Here is a 21,356-nt window from a genome sequence, read left to right as displayed (position 1 = left end):
TTCTTTGCACTGAGCAGGAGGACGAGCTCGTCCTGCTTGTTGCCCAGGCTCCTGGCATTAGTGTACAGGCAGCCAAGTGTGCCCTTGGGGGCTCTTGCCTTGCCCACAGATTGTGCCAGGGCTGGGGCAGGGGTGGTTTCCCTTAAGTGCTTTAGCAAAGAAGAGAGAAAGAAAGAAATATTGTTTAGTATAATACATGCAGATAAAATAATTTCTCTCTTTCTAATGTCCCTCCACTCTTCTCACTAATTCAAGTTCCTGTCAAATGACTTACTTTACTTTTACTTCAGTTAGTCAGGACAGGTCCTGTCAGAATCTACAAGAAGTGCCATGAAATTTCCTTTCTTTTCTACTTGCATTTTCAATATTATCTTTTCTATCCAATGCCCATGAAAATCTATGCATTTTACATAAACAAATCATGGATTTTCCTATTTATTCATTTATTTGACTTATATGCTGCCACTCCCAACAAATGTAAGAGATGGGGCAGGTACATCACAACCATCTTTGTCTCTAAATTGTCTTCAAGTCTCTTCAGTTCATTTGCCATATCCCCATCTATTGTGGCATCCACATTTTTATTTATTCAACACTGCAGCCATAATAATTGCCCTCCTTATTTAGAAAGCTGATCTATTCCTTGTCCCTTGGACTATGAAAACAAGTTGAAGGGAAGACATTATCCAAAACAGGTAATTGCTGCCACAGCCAACAAACTAGAGGCAGAAGATAGAATGAACAGGCAGACAACAAAGCACATTTGTTTTAGTTTCAAAAACCAAATAAACATTTTTTTTTTTAGACAGGGTAAAAATATCACAGTGTTGAAATTTAAATTGTGGAATTACTTTACCTTAATGTTCTCAATTGCTTCTGATATTCTCTCTTTCAGATCTGCAGAAGAATCATTTTGTTGGAGCCCTAGATCTCTCACAGTTATATCAAAGTGATTTCCCTTCAGCTGACCAAGTCTAAGGTGCTGGCATACTCTGTGAATGTTATACACTTTCATTCCCTTTTTTACAATTGCTGTTCCAACTTCTTTCATCCTACAAAAATAATAAATTGGGAGTTTATGAAAAGTCTCTTATTAAAAATATTCAACTTAAAAATGTTCCCTACCTCAGCACTAATCATGTGTGAAGTTAGGATTCCAAGTAGTTGGTGTTCAAGGATTTTTACTGAATCTCATAGGAAGTCATGACTCTGGATATTTAGGAGTCTATGATTTAGAAATTAATCCCTTTGTCAAGATAGCATAAGAGTGATGTTGCAGCTATGATAGTCCAGAAATTATGTGAGATGTAAGGATTTCTTAGGGTGATGTGTTTTACTGATCTACCTGTAGTTGTGATAGACTTAGATAAGCTTGACCTGACAAAGAATGTCTTGCATTCAAAAACCTAACTACCTCAGTTACATAGATGATCCAATAAAACAGATTACCTTGCCTCTCCTTTTGTCAAATGATTCTTAGAAGAAAATATGATTGATTACATGAAGGATATTGACAGTCTTCTTGAGAAAGTGTCTGGTGCTATTAAAGTTATGTGGGGGCATTCAAATTTTTCAGAATAAATCCCATCTAAATTGTCTCTAAGGGTGTGTGTAGATGAAACGGGGGCCCTAAACTGAGGCGGTGGGTTTTTGAAAACATCGCTTCAATTTAGGGCAAAGTAAACCCCCGTGTTGTGTATACCCATGTCTTACCTGCCTCTCTGGTGGCAGGGAGGGGAGGGCGAGCTGCCAGCGGGTGGAGTGGTCCCTGGGCTGCAGGGGTGGGAGGGGAGGGCTGGTGGTTCCCTCCGCAGCAGCAGTTCCTTCCCAGGCAGCACCTGCCTGCAGGCACCTGACTTGGACAGTCCCAGGGGGACACCACAGCCACGGAGGGAAGGACTGGGCCCCTGTACAGCTCAGGCAGGCGGGCTCCAGGGGAAACAAACAAACAAAAAAACCACTCAAAAATGGTGAGCCTGATATTTTTTCTTTCTTTTTTTTTTTTTTATCCCCTTCAGTGGAGCCTGCCTTCCTGGGTTGCTGCCAGGCTGCCTGCACAGTCCCTGAGCAGCACAAAGCCCAGTGCTTCACTCTGCAGCTGTAGGGCAAACTAAAATTCCTCAGAGGTATTTTAATTTGCTGTGCCCCGAAGTCATTTAAGACACACTATGCTGCCGAATGTGCTACAGCAGCTGGAGTTAATGCATAGTATGCTGCCGATGCGTGCAAACACCAACACCATTAAGACAGTGCCAAAGCATTTAACCCGCTTTAAAGTGTCGAGCACACATGCCCCTTGTTTCGTCTACACATGCCCTAAGAATCCCTTGCCCTTTCACAACGGGCCCATGGCCTACCTTGCCTCCTATTTATGCTTAAATGATGTACTTGTACTGTGAATAGCTACTTCTTGCCTGGGAAATCAATAATGTTGATAGGATTTGCAGTTTCTTTACAGAAATGTATAGCTGTAAACAAGGAAGGGACCTTCATCATATATGCCCAAACAGCTGTCTGCAGACCAAGCAGCAAGCACTCCTTGGTGGTATACAAGGTACTGTTCAAGAAGGCCTGCTTTTACAGAGAGTAATATGCAAATACAAAACATACAAAAGAGGCTTACAGACAGATTGTATATTTGCCACATCTCTTTACAAAACTCTTTTCAGAATTTATGAATTTATTGAACTTCTAAGTATTGAAATGTAGTGTTAAATAAAAACAAATAGCCAAAACTGAGGTGTGATCAATGCTAAATAAAATGTAAGCAACAGTAAAAAAATAAGGCTTTCCATTGTCTGTTTTTGCCACACTTCACAGATACTGGGTAAGAAAGAGTACATTCAGTTTTGTCAAATCTACATTAAATGAATTCTGAATTAAACCTTAATAAACTTTCTGCCATCTCCCCACTGCTGGGAACTCAGTTTTCCTGTAGTTCCCTTGGTCCTGAGGCCACAAGAACATGGACTTTCCAATAAGAAAGGTGGAATACTTTTTTTTTTTTTAAGGTTGTATCTAACTACAAGTTAATAGAAACAGTAAAATTCTGTTGCACGTTAACCTGAAAAACTAATTGAAAAGAAAGAACAAATTAACGTAGTTATGCTTGGATAATTAGAACTAAAAGAAATACAGCTAAATATATCTGAGCAACAAGCAGCAACCAGTTTTCCATCTTTAGAAAGATTTATATATTTACAGTCTGGTGATATAGATGATAAAAATATTAGATAAAATTCAAGCAAGTTCAAGCTCTTATGCAGAAAAAACTTACATCGGCTTGAACAGATGTTACTTCTGGGTAAGTACGTAAGAATTAAGTGGATACTCAAAGGCCAAATATTTGAACTGTCAGCTATGTTTCCAATTATAAGCATGTGTATGCACACCCAAGAAGAGAATCAATGCTCTGAGTTTGTTTTCATAAGGCTGACCAGAAGAGACTGATTGTGTTGTAGAGACTGACATAGTACAGCTTTCATTTTTAATGAAAAACAGATTTTCAGAGGCCAGAATAGTGAGTATGGGAATGAAGAATTCAGTTTGGTCAACCTTGAAAATGTTCAAGAAGTTACTCTGTCAGTAAGTAATCCAGCTACAATATACAAACACAAATAAAACAATATAGTTTTTAAATAATGTTTCTGAAGTGTCACTAAAACAAATATTTTTAAGGTCAGGAAGATCATTTTCAACAGAAGTAGGATAAAAATAAGCTTCCAATTGACACAATAACAACTTAGAGTTCAATCCTACATAAACTGGCTACCAAGAGCAGTGCTTTTCATGTGTACCTCACTGAAGTCAGTGGGGTTACCTATGAGGATAAGCACTATATTTGGTGGCAAGTATTTACAGGATCAAGCCATAACAACACAAAGCAGAGCCACTGTTGTAGCACCAAAGAGGAGAGGAAGTCCTACTTCATTCCTGCCATTTTCAATATTCATTAACCCACTAGCTCCTGTAGTATAAAATTTCTACAAGTTTGCTACAGCATTCCAAAAGGTTACTCTCTTAAAATAAGTATAACATTGTAAAATGTCTTACTTCTGTTATTAGGAAAGGTGAACAGGAAGAAATAGTTGCATCTGAATTTCAGGACAGTAGCCACAACGCTATTAATAGAAAAATCTATTTCGATTTGTGTTGATCAAGCTTGTCAAGGGAAGCAAAGGGTTAAGAGGAAATCTGTCAGTCTCACCCACTTTAAATCATTTTACCTCTAGCTATCTATACAAGGGGATGTTGGAATCAGACTCATGCATGTACTCCCTTGGGTAGGAGCCAAATATAATTACCCTAATGCAAGTCTCTTGTGGGCTTTGCAACCTCTCACCACTTGAAATTCTATTCACTCCCTAGGGCTAGGGATAGAAGTAACATATAAACCGGCTTAAGTAATCAGAAACTGGTTTAAACCTGTAACAGAACAGAAGTTCAGTGCACATAAACCAGTTTCAAAATGGCCAAAAGTGGTTTAAGATAAACCTGGATGGATGTAGTATCAGACTTAACTGACTTGGGTCAAACTAGTTTATGAAACTTCTGTCCCAGACCCCTTCCTGGTTTAAGTTAAATCAGAATCCTCCAGCATCCCAGCATGCTCTGCAGCACTGGGATCAGCTGGGCTGGGCTGTCTGTTTCAGCCAAGCAGGGTTGGCCCTGCCCCTCTCCTCCCTACCTAGAGCACTATCACTGCTTCAGTTGGCTAAGAAAAGGGTGGGAATTATTAGCGATGCATAGAGGGTGCACGCACATACCCCCTGAGCTTGGCAGTGCGCCCCCTGCAAAAAGCACCACCAATGCTGCTGATGGTGCCTGCGGGCATTCGCTACTTGCCACCCCACACTTCCCGCAGCGTCTGTGGGTGGTCCCTGATTGTCGCTGCTGACACTGCCAGCGGCCACCCACCCCCCATGCTGCCAGCACTACTGTGGTTGCCTGCAGGAGCTCCCTGCTTGCCACTGCTATACCCCGCCACCGCCTGCGGGTGGTCACTGTGCCCCCACAGCCTCTGGGGGCATGCAGCATTCCTGGTGGGGATGGGAAAGCCTGCTCTGGAGTGCTGCCAGGTTTGCCTGGCAAGGGGACACGAGCCCTTGCCAGGCATCCCCAGTCCCCCACCCTCTTCACTGCTCCAGGAGCAGGAGCAGGAGCAGGTCCAGACCCCTGTAGCCTGAGGGGAAGCAGGGATTTAATACCCTGTGGCAGGGCACTGTTTGTGCCTACCAGTTTAAGGGGCCAGAATACAGCAGCTGGCAGGTGCCTGATTAGGGCAGCCATTTTAGATTCAGGGCTGCCCATACAAACAGGACATTTTGCCTGGCTGAACAGCTGCTGGTATCATTTGGAGGTTAAGGGAGGAATGGTAGGGGATAGTCAGGAGGCTCCTGGTCCTGGATATGACCTAAAACTGCACCCTGCTAGGAGTGGGTGGCCTGGTGGGGCTCCCAGTGGTGTGGGAGCCCCCAGGAAATACCAGGCCAGTTATCACCCTAGTGAAAGATGGGTTGGGGCACCTTAACTCCTAGCCCCCACAGCTGGGTGGATTACCCACTTTGTAGGGTCTGGAAGGTGGACCCCCAGAGAGAGAAAGTGGGGCCACAGACTCACACCTGTCTGGAGATCCACTGACTAGTCAATGCAGGGGCCAGGACTGGAAGGGTTGAAGGGCCAGGGGCCCACAGCGAGGAACGCCCAAGAGCTGAGGGCCTGGTGTTCCAGCTGGCCTGGAGGTGGGCCAGAGCTAGTAGACAAAGGTCCTGATGGGACCACACCCATAAGGGGAAGCAGTTCAGGGAGCTATGTTGCCCAGGATGACAGCAGAATAGGCTGCCTGAGGAGAGGGATCTAGGCAGGGTTCAACTAGTAGAATTCTGAGGCCCAGTGATATTGATAACATCTGGATGCCATCTGTGAGGCTTGGGCTGCAGTGTAGGGGAGAAACGGAGACGCAGATAGCGCCCCCAGCCATTGGGGCAAGAAATGGACAGCCTCCCAGTTAATTCACATCAATTAGTTAATTAACAACAAGGCATGGCAGGAAGAAGGCGGGTGGTTAGCCCAGAAACAGGTGGGTGGGCCACTGGGAAATCAGTCCTGAGAAGTCCCTCTGTTGCCTAGCCCTATTGCAGGGAGGGTGGCATAGGCACCAATAGGCTTTGCTCATGTACCCAGGGCTACGGCAGTCAGATGCCAGTAGCCTTAAGGAAAGGGGGGGAGGAGGGTTTAATCCCCGCATTGAAAGCAGCAGCACTGGGGGCACCAATGTGGTACCCTGGGTCAAGTCCCTCTGAGGAGTGGCCAGCAGGCTGCGGGGAGAGGGCATGTAACCTGACTGTGAGATGGGGGAAGCTAAGGCTAATTATGGAGCCTGACTCGCAGCAGCCTCCACTCCCTAGTTATACTCAGGCCTAGCCACATCCTTCCTCAGCTTAGCTTCCCTCAAACTGAGGGCTCACTCTAGCACACCCCAGCTTCTGGCTTGAGTCACTGGAGGCATGTGCCTACGTTTCTGGAGTCAAAAGTGAATGTCTACTTGCTTGCAAATTGATTCGATCTACACAGGTTAGACTAACTTGGAAAAATTTAATTAATTCAAGCTTCAGCTTTTTGAATGTCTGCCCCTAGCCTAGAAGACCCTTATCCCAACCAACTCTCTGCAAGAAGGGGTGGAGAGTGACTCTGCCTCCTGTCTGTGAGAGAAACTGCTGGTTTCAGAGACACAATACAAGACTAAAGGAAACCCTCACAAATCTTGGCTCATGCTGGAGCTGCAACCTATAAGCCTTCCCCCCCATCCCCCTGCTCTGGAAAAAAGGTGCCAGCATGCTTTTTTGCAGTTTTTGAGAAAAAAGGGGTATTGAACAATCAACTCCTGGTAGGAAAAATGCAGCTACAATTCTTAATTTGCCAAGTCTGCTGGGAAAGGCAAACTTGTGACTGATTCTTATTCCTACACTGTTTTACGTGACTGTTCTTTCTTTTTGCAGTGGGACAAGACTCAAGGGTAGAGACAGCTAGCTAGCCTGAATATAGGCAAAAGATTAGGACAGGGTGGCACTTTATATACTAACTTGTTCAGTGAGACATGAACTGTCATAGGCTGGACTGCAGTCTGTATTCCTTCTGTCTAGTTCTTAACAATGCTGCCTGAAAAGATAATGCCCAGGAAAAGGAGGAAAAAGGCAACTTAACCTGAATTTCACATTCCTTGGAGGGGAGGGTATTTTCATACAGAAAGGCGGTAAAATATCAACTTCTATTTTAACATCCTTCTTCCAGAGGTGGTGCAACCACCTACTCTGCACACTTTCAAGAAACATTTGGATGTTTATCTTGCTGGGATCCTTTGACCCCATCTGATTTCCTGCCCCTTGGGCAGGGGGCTGGACCCAATGACCTTATGAGGTCTCTTCCAGCCCTACTGTCTATGAAATCTATGAAGTGCTGCTGCATTTACATGTATTAAGGTACTCCACTGGCATAGTTGTTTTATATTGGAAATCAATTTTTAGTACCTCTCAGGAGTCACTTTCTTCACAACCATAGCTTGGTAGGTAATGGCCTTCTTATCTTTGATGCCTGTGTAACTGAAGTCTGAAGGAAGCACACCAAGTTCAGATGACAAATAGCCAATTGCTTCTAGTGTTTCCAGATTTTCTTTCTGAAGGGTGAAAGCTGAAACAATGACCTCAAAGTTATTAAAAAACCCACATTCAAGTTATCCAAGGCCCCATACCATGAAGAATAGCCAGGTGCCAGTTCTTTATATCTAGAAGATGTTACCTGCTATGACTATAGAAGGATTTTTTAAAAATCTAAATCTGTAGTTAAAAAAAAAATAAAAAAATTCCATGTCAAAACAGAAAGATGTACACAGTAAGAGAAACTAATTAAGCTACAAAAACCAGAACAGATAAGCTCAAGAACAACAGCACTTTTCAATGTTACCAAGACAAAAATCTCTTCACTGTTATTCACTTAAAACAACTGCACAACTTAAATTACAAAACACCTAATGACAAATTTAAAGAGAACATGAAATTTAATGTTGGTCTCTTTAACACATACTGCTCTTCTGATAGACACATTACTCTGAGTATCAGGTACTAGAGGTTTTAAGAAATACTGTCATAAGCCAAATCTGACTATCATAAGACTGCAGGAAATAAAATCCTACCCTCTAACAGAACAGGTTAATATCAAAGCACACAGATTCTCCATCCTTAAGCAGCCAATGCATACAATAAACACAAGACAAAAAGTTAAATATGGAAATAGTTCAATCATTTCCTTTGTTCAGTTTTATTTATAGCAACACTGATTCATTCCTCATGCCAATTTAAAACAGGTATTACACCACTTTTCTCAGTAGAATTACTCCTGATTTATGTATGAATACTAAAAGACCTGAATCTGTTTTCTTGTTTAAAAGTTTAATTATTTTAAAGACAGCAATGTTATCCAAGAAAACCATGAAACTATTAAAATTCACCTGTATAAAGATTCTGTTTCTCTTGGCAATCAGCAGCTGGCCTCTTTCTGGAACACATTTTATCCCGAAATCTTACCATTATCGCTGTGTTTTGCTGACCACTGAAGTCTGTCACAGAAAAAGACTTTGTTTCTAAAAGTTTTCCAAATTTTTTACTGATGAAATGATGGACTGTCTTTCTGTGTTCCTTGTTCTTATCGGGCTTAAAAGAAAGTTTAGAGTTCTCCAGTTTTGCATCTAAAAATTTAAAAAAATCATACGCTTCTTCTTCAGTAACTAACTGGCAAAGCTCTCTGTAATCAGCATTTGCTTTTACAATAATTTCACTGTTTTTTGTAACCGTCATTAGGAAAGGAAATTTCTGTCTTACGGCACTATGTAAGCAGGCTCGATTCTCCTTCTCAAAGATAGGCCCCAGTGAGAATTCATTAGAATAAGGAGTTTGATCATTTTCTGAATTCCATGCATCTTTTACATTGCAAGCAAACTGACTAAGCAGCTCATTCACAGACTTGCCTAACAAGGAGTCCAATATGTCAGTGTCATCGATCCCACTTTGTATGGTTTTGGTCACACGTTCCTTGTTTTCTTTAACAGATGAAAGACATTCTTCTGAAGCGTGACTTAGATTTTCCAACTGGCAATGTTCATCCTCTACACCCAGTTCTGGGGCGTTTATTCTTAACCTTTTGTGATGCTGCTGGTAGGGGCTATTTTGTTTCAATGAAGTTTCACTGATAGCACAAGAAGACTCAGTGTCACTAAGTAACCGCCCAAACACATCAATTTCTGTTACTACAAAGTCACTAGGAGAGTTTTTCACACTACCACAAAAGCCAATGTGATCATTCACATAACTAAAAGAATTAAGCATGATTCTAGTGCTTGTTTCCACTTCGAATCTGAAATGACAAAATTTGCAAAAAGGATAAGAGTAATTAACAGAGAAACAATTCAGAGAAAAGGCATAAGAATACTTTAAATTCTGCCTTTTCTACTTACTGAGGGACATTATCTCTTTTTAAAAAGTCAACTTAGAGAAATTTTAAAATTATTTAGCATGAGTTGAAAATGGAATGTTTCCTATGAGCAGTTCAAAAACCACCTACAAGCTTGTTAGGCCTGTCATAGGTTGACCAGATCCAACACCTTTGAAAAACTGCTAAGAATGAGTAGCACGTAAGCTTCCCAGTGCTGAATTAAAGACAGTAAAGGTAAAATGGAATGAGCTCAAAGAGGTAACTGGAACGCAAGAAGAAAAGGTTTGTGGAAGAATAAGTAAATTTAGAAAAGAGAAGGAAATCCCAGGGTGGATCAAGGAGGTACAAAGACTGGTCTGCAAAAGTGTGAAATCTCTTTCTCCTTTCTCTTTTCTCCCTCACTTTTTCTTTCCTACTTTTCTCTCTTCTCCCCCAACCCCCACTGGATGTGGAGATCTTCATTTGTGAAGGATGAACAACAATCTAGACTTAGATTATGATTTACACCTGAGATTTAATAAAAATAAGCATGGAGATTTAGAGATGAAACATAACGCAACTGCAAAATGAGAACCGAAGCTGGTACTGCCAGCATAACGGGGGGACAGCCACACCAGTAGGGGAAGCAGAGAAAACAACAGCTAGCTCAAAAGCATGCCCAAAGGACACCAGGACAGAAACCAACCATTGATTTGTTACACGTTGTCAAGCGCTAAGTTTGTGGTGAGCTGGTGTATTTTAACAGGAGTCATTTTTGATGGCTGCAGGAGACTTTGCAAGTGTGGGTGGTTTCACTTTATTTCACCACTCACCAACAAATCACACAATGTGTGTAACAGGACCAGTGTAAAGAAAGGGCCTATCTGATTAAGTCAGAGAGAAGTGTGGTGACTTAAGGGGGATGACAGTTGCCAGGTGTCAAGAGGTTGGAGCCAGTTGCAGGAAGCTCAGGCACATTATGAAGGCAACTCTCTGAGGGCCCCACACCCACAGGCAGACGCACAGGGGGTGTCAGTCATGCCCCATGGGCCCCTTCGCCTACACCAAGGACAGGCAATTATTTTGGGCGGAGGGCTACTTACTGGGTTTTGGGAAGCAGTTGAAGGCCGCATGACAGGCAGCCAGGGGCAGATAAATATTAATTTTCTAAATGTTTTTAATGGCCCCACAGACCAAACAGAATGCCCCAGTGGGCCACATCCGGCCCGCGGGCCGCATGCTCTCCACACCTGGCCTACAGCTCCCTCGGCAAGAGCCCGGCCCAGGCCCAGCCACGCGCTGCTGTACAGACGGGACTAGGAAAGTCCGGAAGCCCCGCCCCGGCTCAGGGCTTTGCCCACGCGCGAGGAAGCCAGACGCACCTGGACGACACCACATTCCTGAGCACGCAGGGGGGAGGGACGGGCGGACCGTACCATCGGTTTCCACGCAGCAGGAAGGAGTCGGGCCGCGTTCCGGGTTCACCACCCTCTTCCTGTTTCACCCGGCACCGTCTACGCAGGCGCGCGTTTCTTAAGGGGAAGGTGGCGGGCCGCCCTCCTAGGCCTTCTTAAAGGGGAAGCCGAAGTAGGAATTCCCGGAGTTGAGCAATGGCGGGGGAGGGGAGTGCCGGGGCCTAGGGCCGGGAGGTGAGGTGAGGTGAGGGGCCGCCGCGTTCTGTCCGTACTTCCCGCAGGGATCCGGGTGGGACGGTCCCGATCACGGTCACGGCTCCGGCTGCTGTGAGAGCCGCGGGGCTCTGCCGGGGCGGGGGGACACCGCGGGACTGACCCGTGATGACTCCCCGCATCCGTCGATCCGGACACCTCCTGCCCCGGGCCTTGTCCCGCTCCAAGCCGCGGTTCTGGGCTGCTCCAGCCAAACCCTAGCGTCCCGCAAGCAAAAACCTTGCCCCCGCTCGCTCGCACCGCGCGCCTGGGGCCGTGTCTCTCTGCTCCCTTGGCTGCTTCCTCAGACGGGGGGCCCCGGGTCTCTTTGGGCCGCTGTCACTGCCTTATGCCCTTTGGCCCAGGTGCTGTATGAGCATCCAGGCTGCCCCTTTTAAACACAGCCCCCTGGATGTACCTGTTTTAGCATGGTAGAAAGTGAGGTTGGAAGGGACCTCAGGGGGATCTCCTCCCACCCCCAGCTCAAAGCCAGACCGTCCCCAAATAAATCATCCCAGCCCAGGCTTTGTCCCCTCACGTCTTAAGAATGAAGACTCCACAACCCCTCTGAGCAGCCTCCTCCAGTGCTTTACCACCCTCCCAGTGAGAGTCTTTCCTAATATCCAATCTCTGGGTGTGTCCCCATGAGCAGGAACGTGTGTTCCCCAGGGACAAATAGCAGCAGCACATTTGTGCCACTGCTGCTTGTTCCCAGCACACACCCCTGTCCATGCATGCTCTGGTGCATGGCAAATTGCCCTGGGTGGGGTAGGGGAGGCTGGGCTAGAACCTGGGCTGGCCCCAGCATCCTTACCTGAGGGCCTCCAAGGGCTGCAGCAGTGGTGATCCAGGTGTAGGTAGCCTGGCCAGCAGGCAGGGCATGTCTCTGGCCAACCAGGCTCTGGGTTCAGGTCGCACATGCTGCAGCCATGTGTACTGCATCTCTTGTTTTTTATGCATTTGAGGGATTTTGTTGGGTATTTTTTTTAAGATACGAGGATTTCCCAGAATCAAATTTTGCCACTACACAGCAAATATGCAGCATGGTGAACAAATTAACTGTGCCACATGCATTTGAGACGCCTCAGAAGGCTTTGAGGTGCTGCAGAATGCACGTTCTTGCTCATTTGGATATGGCCTTTGAAGCCTAACATTAGATAAAATTACCCAAAGAAAGATAGCAGTGAGATTTTTTGGTTATGAAGATTAGGCAGGGCATCCACCAGGTCAGCAACCTCTTATCCCAGGGGCCTTTCCCAGCTGCATGCAGCTGAGGAGCAGCTCTGGGTTGCTCCAGCAAAACCCCCACCCCTAGAATGTAATTGAATTATGAACTTCATTAAGTCCATTTTTAACAAGGGTGAGGACCTGAATTTAGACCATGGGTACTGGGTTGCAGTGTGGGATTCTCTGCCCTACGTGTTGTTATTCTGTAGTTCTAAGCAGGATAATGAACTTGGTTCCTTGTCTCTGAAACCAGCTTGGAGTCTGGGATATATTGGAAAGACTCGTGGACTTAGGTACAAATCCTCAAAGCCATATATGAATTCATGGGGAGTTTAGGCATTAAATAATGGTTAAAGTAGGAATTGCAGTGCATTGTGTTTGGGGACCTGGGGCTTGGAGAGTAAGAGGAACACAGGATGCTTCATGTTTATACAGCACATAGCCAGAAGGCGAGGTGGGGGCAGGGCCCACTCACTCATGGTTGACTTCAGGGTATAATTTTGATATAGAGAGGAATGACTAGATACAGGAGTTAAAAATCTCCATCCTTAGAGGTTTTTAAGACCCAGCTAGACCAACCCTTGACTGGGATGATACAGATGGGGATGATCCTGCTTTGAGCAGGGGGTTAAACAAGGTCCCTTTCAGCCCTAATTTTCTATGATTCTAAGCAGCAACCCAGTTGTGGGATGATTTAAAAACAAATTAATTGAGATGTTTGATAAGCAAGTCTAATTTCTTATGTCTGTCATAGTTCTATTATAATTTCTAATATGTATATTTATTGACTTGTAAGCATACTTTTACCGTATCTGTTAAAATTATGTATTGTATTTTTAGGAACCAAAGATGAGCAAATCTGTAACTCCTTCCACATATGTTCGTTGCATTGGCTATGGGCTGATGAGGCAACTGGCTGATTTCCTTGACCCACAGGAAGGATGGAAGAAGCTTGCTGTAGACATAAAAAACCCTTCTGGTGAAAACAGATACAACCAAATGCATATTAGGTATCATATGAAAGTGATGAGAAATTCACTGTGACTGCTTAGTCTTGCTTTCATTTTTGATTTATCACATTTAGTTTTTAATAAGCTAAAACAGTATAATCTGAGATTTACTATTTCAAATGCACTCGAGGTTTTAAGCTTCAGGTTTTCATTTGAATTGCTTTTTGTCTGTAGGCACCTGCAGGAGGTTACTGTGTTAGAGGGCTCCTGCCCTATTATTATGAGGAAAAAATTAGAAACTAGGATTAAGAGACTGAAAGGAACAGGTGCAGGAGCTGTGGTGCAATGGTTCCAATCATGTTAATGGAGTTACAGTGGTGATGAATTTAGTCTACAGCAGGGGTAGGCAATGTTTTTTGGCTGGAGTGTCGAAAAACCCCGCAATGCCTACCTTGCAAAGTGCTGGAGTGCCAGCATGCCAGAAAAATAAGATGTGGGGAGGGGGTACGTGGCAGAATGCCCTGCTTGTGCCCCTTGCCCCCATCCAAAGCCCCTGCCCCCCCACCCTGCTCATGACCCTTGCCCACCACCCAAAGCCCCTGCCCTCCAGCCCTGCTGCCCCTTGCCCCCCACCCACAGCCCCTGCCCCCCAGCCAGGGCTCTGTGGCTGTCAGCAGCTACCCAGAACCTGGGCCAGCTGCAGACATCTGCTGCCTCTCCACCCTGGCCCCATGCTCTGTGGAGGCAGCACATACTGGCAATACTCCCTGCTGTGCTGCTCTCACTGCCGCTTCTGCAAAGCAGTGTTGGAACCTGACACGGTACAGCAGGGGGCACAGAAAGCTGCCTGCTCCAAGCTCCCCGCTGCCCTGCCACACTTCCCCTGTGTGCATGGGAGCAGCATGGGCAGCAGTGCAAGGTTGTGCCCCATGCTGCTGCCCCCTGCCTGCAGGGGAAGTGTGGCAGGGCAGTGGGGAGCTGGGAGCAGGCAGCTTTCTGTGCCTTGCACTGTGCTGTGCTGCGCTGGGTTCCAATGCTTCTCTGCAGAAGTGGAAAGGGGAGCATTGCTGGTATGTGCTGTCTCCCCGGGGCCGGGGCTGGGAGGCAGCTGGTGCCAGGGCTGGGGCGGAGAGGCAGTAGATGTTTGCTGCTGACCCAGGTTCTGGGTAGCTGCTGATAGCCACGGAGCCCAGGCTGCTTGCAGCAGGGCTTCCATGGGAGCAGCCTAGCAGCTACCCAGAGCTGGGGCTAGTTGCAGCCAGCTGGGAGGCTGCAAACAGCTGCTGCCTCCTTGGCCCCAACGTGTCCTGAGGAAAATGGTCTCTTGTGCCATGCTTGGCACGTGTGCTGGGGGTTGCCAACTCCTGGTCTATAGAACTAATAAAAGCAAAAGACTTACTTGAAATGTTAGCTATAAGCAGTCCTAGATTCTTTCTCTCTTTCTAATATTGTCTTAAACTAACCAAAATATTTTTCTTTTCCCTGTCAATTATACTGTATTCTTATTTAAGACAAGCTCACAGGTTTACAAGTGAGTTGCTGGAGATCTAAATATAATAGACCTGCAGTATTGCCATATGTTTCTTGTTCTGATCAATAATCATGTAACATTTTGGGTGTTATTGCGATAATCTGACAGTGTATTTCCCCCATGGACTCCATGAATACTTTGGTTCAAGAGGTTTGGACTTTAAACATGTCTGAGGCCATTTGTAGTTCTTCAACAACATTTATCCCAGCCAGGTATCTAAAAAGATTTGTCAGCTTTAGTTATTGTCATTTGCCCTTCTCAAATAATGCACTCCATATACAGAGCCAACAGTCTAACTTATAAATTACATATCTTTTCAGTTACAGTGCCATTCAGTTGAGTCATTTCAATCCTCTTTCTATCAAATTTGTGATTTTTCCCAAATACAAGATTTTCTCCAGATTCTTAATCCATATTTTTGCTTCCTTGACTTCTGGTGCAGGCATATTTTCTTTTGCTTCATATTAGAACAAACTATTATGACCTGTAGTATCTACTTGCCATTGAAGTTTTCTTCTTCCTTCCCTCTCTCTTGCGATAAATTCATTTTTAGGTAGACATACCCCCAACTTGTGACAGGATTAAACTAAATTTTGACACACTGGTGGCTTCCTCTGAAGTGTGCACTTCAGGCCTTATCTTCAAAAATTCATCCCTGTCCCTTGAGAGTAGGGCTTTAAGTCTGCAGTCTCCTTTAGTTCACTATGATTATACCTGGCAGACCTGACATTAATGCAGTACCTTCCATCCTTTTCCCTGTCAAAGAGAGTGACAGAATTAATTGGTAACCTGTTAGCTTTCACAAAGCATGGTACTATTTATGTAGGACAAATGTATCGCAGAGGGAAATTTAGCATGTATATAAACTGTTATTTTTTATGATAGTATCTCAATCACACAGGTAAGTGCAGATGTGAGTTAGTCAGCTCTGGGTTCTGGTCTGAGTCCCTCTATGTTTGTAGTTACCTCAGATCACGGCTGTGTCTCTGAAACCTGTCAGGTTTATTGTCTGGCATTTTGAATGAGAACAAACTAATATGCAGCTTATCTCGCTGGATGAAACATCTCAAGTTTTTTTTATGTTTTCTGACACTTGCAGGAATACAGGAACATGCACATTGTTGAAATAAATTTTGTCTAAATGTTCCATGTGCCCATAGTGTTTGGCCATCTCGGTATAATAGTCCTTGAAGATTCCCCCGCTTTTCTCCCAGGTTCCTCTCAGATTCTGTTGCTTTCAATGTTTCTAAGTTATGGGCTATACCTTAAATGAACTTCTAGATGGCATTTGCATTGGCATCTGCCAGAAAGGGTTTCTCTCTTCCTCACTCCAAATATTTTTTTGTATTGTGTTGGTACTTTAACAGCCTCTGCTAGGTGTAGTGTTAGAAACTTGAAACTAGACTCTTCAGGAAAATGATTTGTGTGAATCTTTCATAGCTTGAAGGGTTGATTTGAGCCTGCACATGAGGTTGTTTTAACTGAAAGGGTTTTAAAATATTGCTTATAGCATCTTGGGCTTTGTTTTTGTTTTAGTGATCTCTTAAGACTAGATCCTGAGATTTTAAAAATAATGAAGTAGATAAAGTAGAAATGTAGTGCAACTTAATCCAAATTAACTAGTTTGTTGATTCTCAGTGGGGAGCATGGGGTACAAGATCCTTTTAAGAGTGCTTAGAACAGCAAGGAGTGCTGTGCTCACTCTTGCCCTCAGCCACTGAAAGGAGGTGAGTGGAGACTCATCTGTGCCTGGCCCCTGTGGAAGGAGGCAAGTGCTTGTTCCTTTTACCCGTCCCCTGTGTCAGGAGGCAAACACTGAAATAAATTAGTTTTTGAAATGATGTGCCATTCATTAACAAAAGTTATGGCATGGTACCTGGAGTCTTAAGAGGTTGAGGACCACTGTTCTGTCTCTTTCAAACAGCTCAAAGTTATTTTGGAAAAAAATGAATTGGTTTCCATTTGATAATACATCTTAAGTTCCCCCCCCCACTCCTCCCACACATGCAATAACAGTGTGTACGTAGAAGAATTGTATGAATGATTTTGTTTAAATTGTTTTTTTGTCCTCATTAGGTTTTGTCACTTTGCATTACCTGTAAGACTGAATGACTGGAAAAGTCAGTAGGCTTCTGATATAAGGAAGACCAGAGGAATTGAACTGAACGGAGGGACAGTAGACTGATGTTTATTCAGAATGAAAATCAGTTCTAAACTTTTATTTTTCTTAATGTATTTGTATGTAAGAAATGCTCAAGATTGAGCATGTATGTTCAGTTAAGGGTGAGTGGTCTCTCCGTCTGCTTTTCTAGGTCTTCAGAAAAGACCCTCCAGCAAAGCCCTTTGAGTATAAACTTTCAAAATAGGATTCCAAATACTATTTTGGAAAACATGAAATAACTTGTATATAAATAACTTCTCAAGCCTCTCTTGCATACTATGGAAAAAAATCCCCTTCCCTTCTTCCCTGCTTTATCTTTGCAGACCACTTATTTTTAGAAATTCAAGGTGGCTTTAACTTATCTTTTCAAAGGAGATTTGAAGGATTAATACAGATGGGAAAGAGCCCCACCATGGAATTACTTTTTGACTGGGGAACATCCAACTGCACAGTTAGTGAACTTGTGGACATATTAATCAAGAATCAGCTCTTGGCACCAGCCACCCTTTTGCTTCCAGGTAATGCCATTGGCTCAGTTTGCATACATTGCTTTTGAAACTTCAGTAGTATTCCATTAAGAGAATGGAAATGATGACTTCTAACAATTTTCAGTTCAATTCTTCTTTGTTACCTGCAGTGAGAATTTTTAATAGAAGGGATTAAAAGGAATTGCTTAGGATCTTATAAGTGTTATTTAGTGTATCTCTAATTTTTAAACATTCTTGTAGAACATGATGTATTTAATTGAAGTTTGCTTATCTAACAACCTGCACTAATTTTTGATGTTACATAACTTAGTCTTGTCACATTTTTAAATTCTGTTTACAGATGATGTTCAGGTGGCAAATGACATTACCTGGAAAATGACAATACCTTTTTCTTCACAAGAAACTATGCCTCTATGTGGGAAGCAAGTGCCAGTGGAGGAAAAACAAGTCACAACTGTAAAGCCTGTTTTAGCTCAGGATAGTGAGCAGCAACCTTCAGCTTCTTCCTGCTTATATCAAGAGAACAACAGCCCAGAGCTCAGTGGCACAGGTCTGCTTTCAGTTTGGTAGAATTAAATGCAACTTCAATTGTTGGCTTCCACCCCTTGTAAAATAAGAAGAGTGTATTATAACAGCCAAAAGGTCACTTCTGCACATCCTTTTAAGAAGTCCCCTATCCTACTTCCTGTTTTGCCTGGAGAAGGGATTGTGGCTTCTGGTAATCAAACTGTCAGCACTCCATGTTGACACCTGGGAGGCCACTGAGATGGTATAGTGGATACAGAAGCTTCTAATTCTTATGCACAATGTATTGGTGCTGATGCTAATGGTTGGCTGTTTTGCAGCAGCTTTTGGTGGCCTGTTCTTTATGATGCACTTTGCGTGGCAGAAACCAATTACTACAGAATTTTAAAATACTTGCAGTCATAACAGCCACTACTCATGAACAAAAGTTTACTTTTTTGCTTGTCTTTCTTCTGGCAACTTTTAATAAACAGGAACAATTCTGTCTTAAAATTCATAATGACTTCAGAATTAAGAATTCAGAAAGCTAGTATTTGTACAACAGTAAAGCCAAGGCAGGAAGATGCACCATTCATGTAAGATAAAAATGCAAGCTTCATCTAAAGTTGCAAATATTTATTTCAGATTTCCTCGGGTTTTGTTTTCATGAGTTGGAAAGTATTACAAATAACTTTGATGAGCGACCTGAATCAGCTGGAGGTAACAAACTAGGAGAGGGTGGCTTTGGAGTTGTGTTCAAAGGCTGCATCAATGGAAGAACTGTGGCAGTGAAAAAGCTTGCTGCTGTAAGTTTCTTGAAGTTTTATCACTATCATCAGTCTCTTATTATTAATTGAATCCATTCTCCCATTTTTATAGGTGAATATATATGTTTCAGAATGTGACATTACTTAAAATGTAAATAGTCAAGAATTAATTCTAAGATTAAGGTTTTTTTAAAAAGCACTGCTATTTTGCCACATTACTGGAAGTCACCTGTTGGCACTTATGCCACTGGTGGGAATGAATTTTTTTCTGGCCCCAACTGGTGTAGCCTGAAATTTCCAAAGCCTGAGAATTGGTAGTCTCCGTAGTTTTTTACCAGTTAAATTTGTGATCTTATGGTTGGATATAAAAATTCCAGTATATTAATGTATTTGGAAAATCTCAGAACATGTTATATTCGTCACCTTTGTTCTGACAATGATTTGGAACAGTGACCATGTAAGCTATACTCACTGTGTAAGTGAGTAGTAACACTATGATATAATGTTATTGTTAAATAGGACTGTTCAACATCCAAGTGGCAGGAGACTGCGCACACACTAGCGAGGGCTGCATGTCATGTGGACCGTACCATGGCAAACCATAGACACCCCTACCACTGCACTATGTGCTCATGCAGGCGCTTCCCCCCCCCCCCCACAGCTGCATGGGCATACCGTCCCCAGCTTCTTGCCACTGCACCGCACACCCACAGGGTCACAGACTCACCCTGTGCTCCCCATGGTGTACTGGGAAGGGGGCAGGAAGCTGGATCTGGAGAAGGGAGGCAGAGCCCCCCAAGTGGCTGTTGCTTTTGGCGCAATAGGGAGTACAGCAGCTAAATAGGACACCAGGGGCCAGATACAAACACTTGTAGGCAACCCCTTTGGACTGCTAGTTGGACATCCCTGCTTTAAAACAGAAAATTATGAGAGGATAGGATTACTAAGGAAATAAACTTTTTCACTTAATTTTAAAAACACAGGTCTATCTACATGTGGTGTGTAAAAATACTAAATACATTGATGGAGGAATACCGTGAATGACAAAAATTAATTACACTATCTTTTGGGAGGATATAGCTTAAGTTGGAAGTAAAAAGAAAATCCTTTAATTGTACACTTGTTTTTCGGTATCTTTGTAATTATGAATACAAGATCCCATGTTGAGGTTTAAACGCCAGAACTGGGTGCATCATTCACATTACTTAACCTTTAGCCAAGGCACAGTCACTGTTCCATCTAACCAGTGTTGTCCCATTTAATTTAATGGGACCTGTGTTTAGAGAAATGACAGAGCCAAGCCCTCAATTCACAGTTTACTAACATAGAGTAAAACTTAAGTGAAAAGGGTGTCCTTCTTGAACCTTATTACATTTCCGAAGCTCTGTTTTTGGGGGATTTTTTTATCAAAGGAGTTTGACAATATATCTGGTTGAGAGGGATATGACAATTTAAGATGTATGTTTAGGGAATTCTGCATAACCTAAAAGAAACAAAGACTGTTCCGTAACGAAATTCCCAAATAGGTTCAGTTAGTATTCCCCTTGTTCTTGGAAATGCTATATAGCAGCAATGAAAAGTATGCAATTGTACAGCCAGAAGCATTGGAAGAATTTTATTCTTACATGGTTGCATGTAACCAGCCACCAACTAGGTTTGGTTAGGTTATATGGAGTCCTTCATGGGCTCTTGAGGAAAGATTTTGTTAATCAACACTTTTAACAGAAATGGAGTCTCCCTCTTCTCTCCACCCACCTTTGCAAATATAAGAAAGTGGTCTCCATTTTTCAGGTCAGGCTAAAGACATCAATATTTATAGTACACAAAACTTATAATTATCTAAATCATAAATATGAATAATCATTTGAATGGTTTTAAACACATATACTAATTTAAGTAATTTGCATTTTTATGATTCATATAAATAATTATGTAAAATTGTTCCATCATTTCCTTTGTTTTTATTTGAGCTCAGTATTAATGATGCTTTAATTCCTATATCTTGTCATAGTAAGTATTATATAAATTCTTCAGGTGTCCTTTGATTTAGACTGCTTTCTACTAAGAGGATGCCAATATAAATATCAACGGCACTTGACAGTCTTTTTAAAAATACAGTGATGGAACCTATCAGTTATCTCAAATATAGCTATAACAGCTTTTAATTTAAACACGTCTTCAAAAATATTCCCCACCCCATCTCTTTATGTGAAGCCTGATTTATTATAGAATCAACTATCATATGACCCCATAAATGGTAAAAAATAGTCGATCACAATTTATACACAGCAAAGGTTCTTAGACAGAGTGCAGGACCTCCATCTAACCCAGGAGGTGCACAGCCCCACCGGGGGGACGCCTTGTTGGACCTAGTGCTGGCCACGGGTGATGATGACCTGGTGAGGTGGCTGCGGGTGCTCGACCACCTGGGCAATAGCCATCATCGCCTGCTGTAATTTACCATCCAGTGCAAGGCGGCAAAGGCATGCAGTAAGGCAGCAGCCCTAGATTTCAGGAGGGCAAACTTCAACGAGCTAAGGAGGATAGTTGGGGATGTGCTGAGGTCCCAGAGGGGAGGGGAGCCAGATGTCCAAGGAGA

The 21,356-nt window shown here is 43.3% G+C and overlaps 2 protein-coding genes across 9 annotated transcripts in view; one reads left to right on the top strand and one right to left on the bottom strand.

Annotated features, from left to right (window-relative positions):
* The window catches only part of PUS7L (pseudouridylate synthase 7 like), a 26,873-nt gene extending 15,889 nt beyond the window's left edge, over positions 1–10,984 (bottom strand). Inside the window, exons 1-4 of one of the 2 annotated variants that reach the window (XM_019543351.1) lie at positions 10,899–10,984; positions 8,504–9,405; positions 7,527–7,686; positions 857–1,052 (exon numbers count right to left, since the gene is read on the bottom strand). In XM_019543351.1, coding sequence (XP_019398896.1) covers positions 857–1,052; positions 7,527–7,686; positions 8,504–9,377 — 1,230 coding nt within the window. In that variant the 5' untranslated portion in view covers positions 9,378–9,405; positions 10,899–10,984. Of the gene's footprint in view, positions 1–856; positions 1,053–7,526; positions 7,687–8,503; positions 9,406–10,168; positions 10,294–10,898 lie in introns of those variants that run through there. The other variant, XM_019543352.1, reaches the window with a different exon arrangement.
* Positions 10,903–21,356, top strand: part of IRAK4 (interleukin 1 receptor associated kinase 4) — a 35,728-nt gene continuing 25,274 nt past the window's right edge. Inside the window, exons 1-5 of one of the 7 annotated variants that reach the window (XM_019543359.1) lie at positions 10,903–10,984; positions 13,197–13,366; positions 17,371–17,516; positions 17,827–18,036; positions 18,636–18,796. In XM_019543359.1, the coding sequence (XP_019398904.1) occupies positions 13,206–13,366; positions 17,371–17,516; positions 17,827–18,036; positions 18,636–18,796 (678 nt within the window). In that variant the 5' untranslated portion in view covers positions 10,903–10,984; positions 13,197–13,205. The other 6 variants (XM_019543360.1, XM_019543353.1, XM_019543354.1 and 3 more) reach the window with 6 other exon arrangements.

The sequence above is a fragment of the Crocodylus porosus genome, unplaced genomic scaffold (genome assembly GCF_001723895.1).
Source record: "Crocodylus porosus isolate Cpor-Errol unplaced genomic scaffold, CroPor_comp1, whole genome shotgun sequence".
Lineage (NCBI taxonomy): Eukaryota > Metazoa > Chordata > Crocodylia > Crocodylidae > Crocodylus > Crocodylus porosus.
Note: the sequence above shows the minus strand (reverse complement) of the source record. Positions and strands in the feature narration are given on the sequence as shown.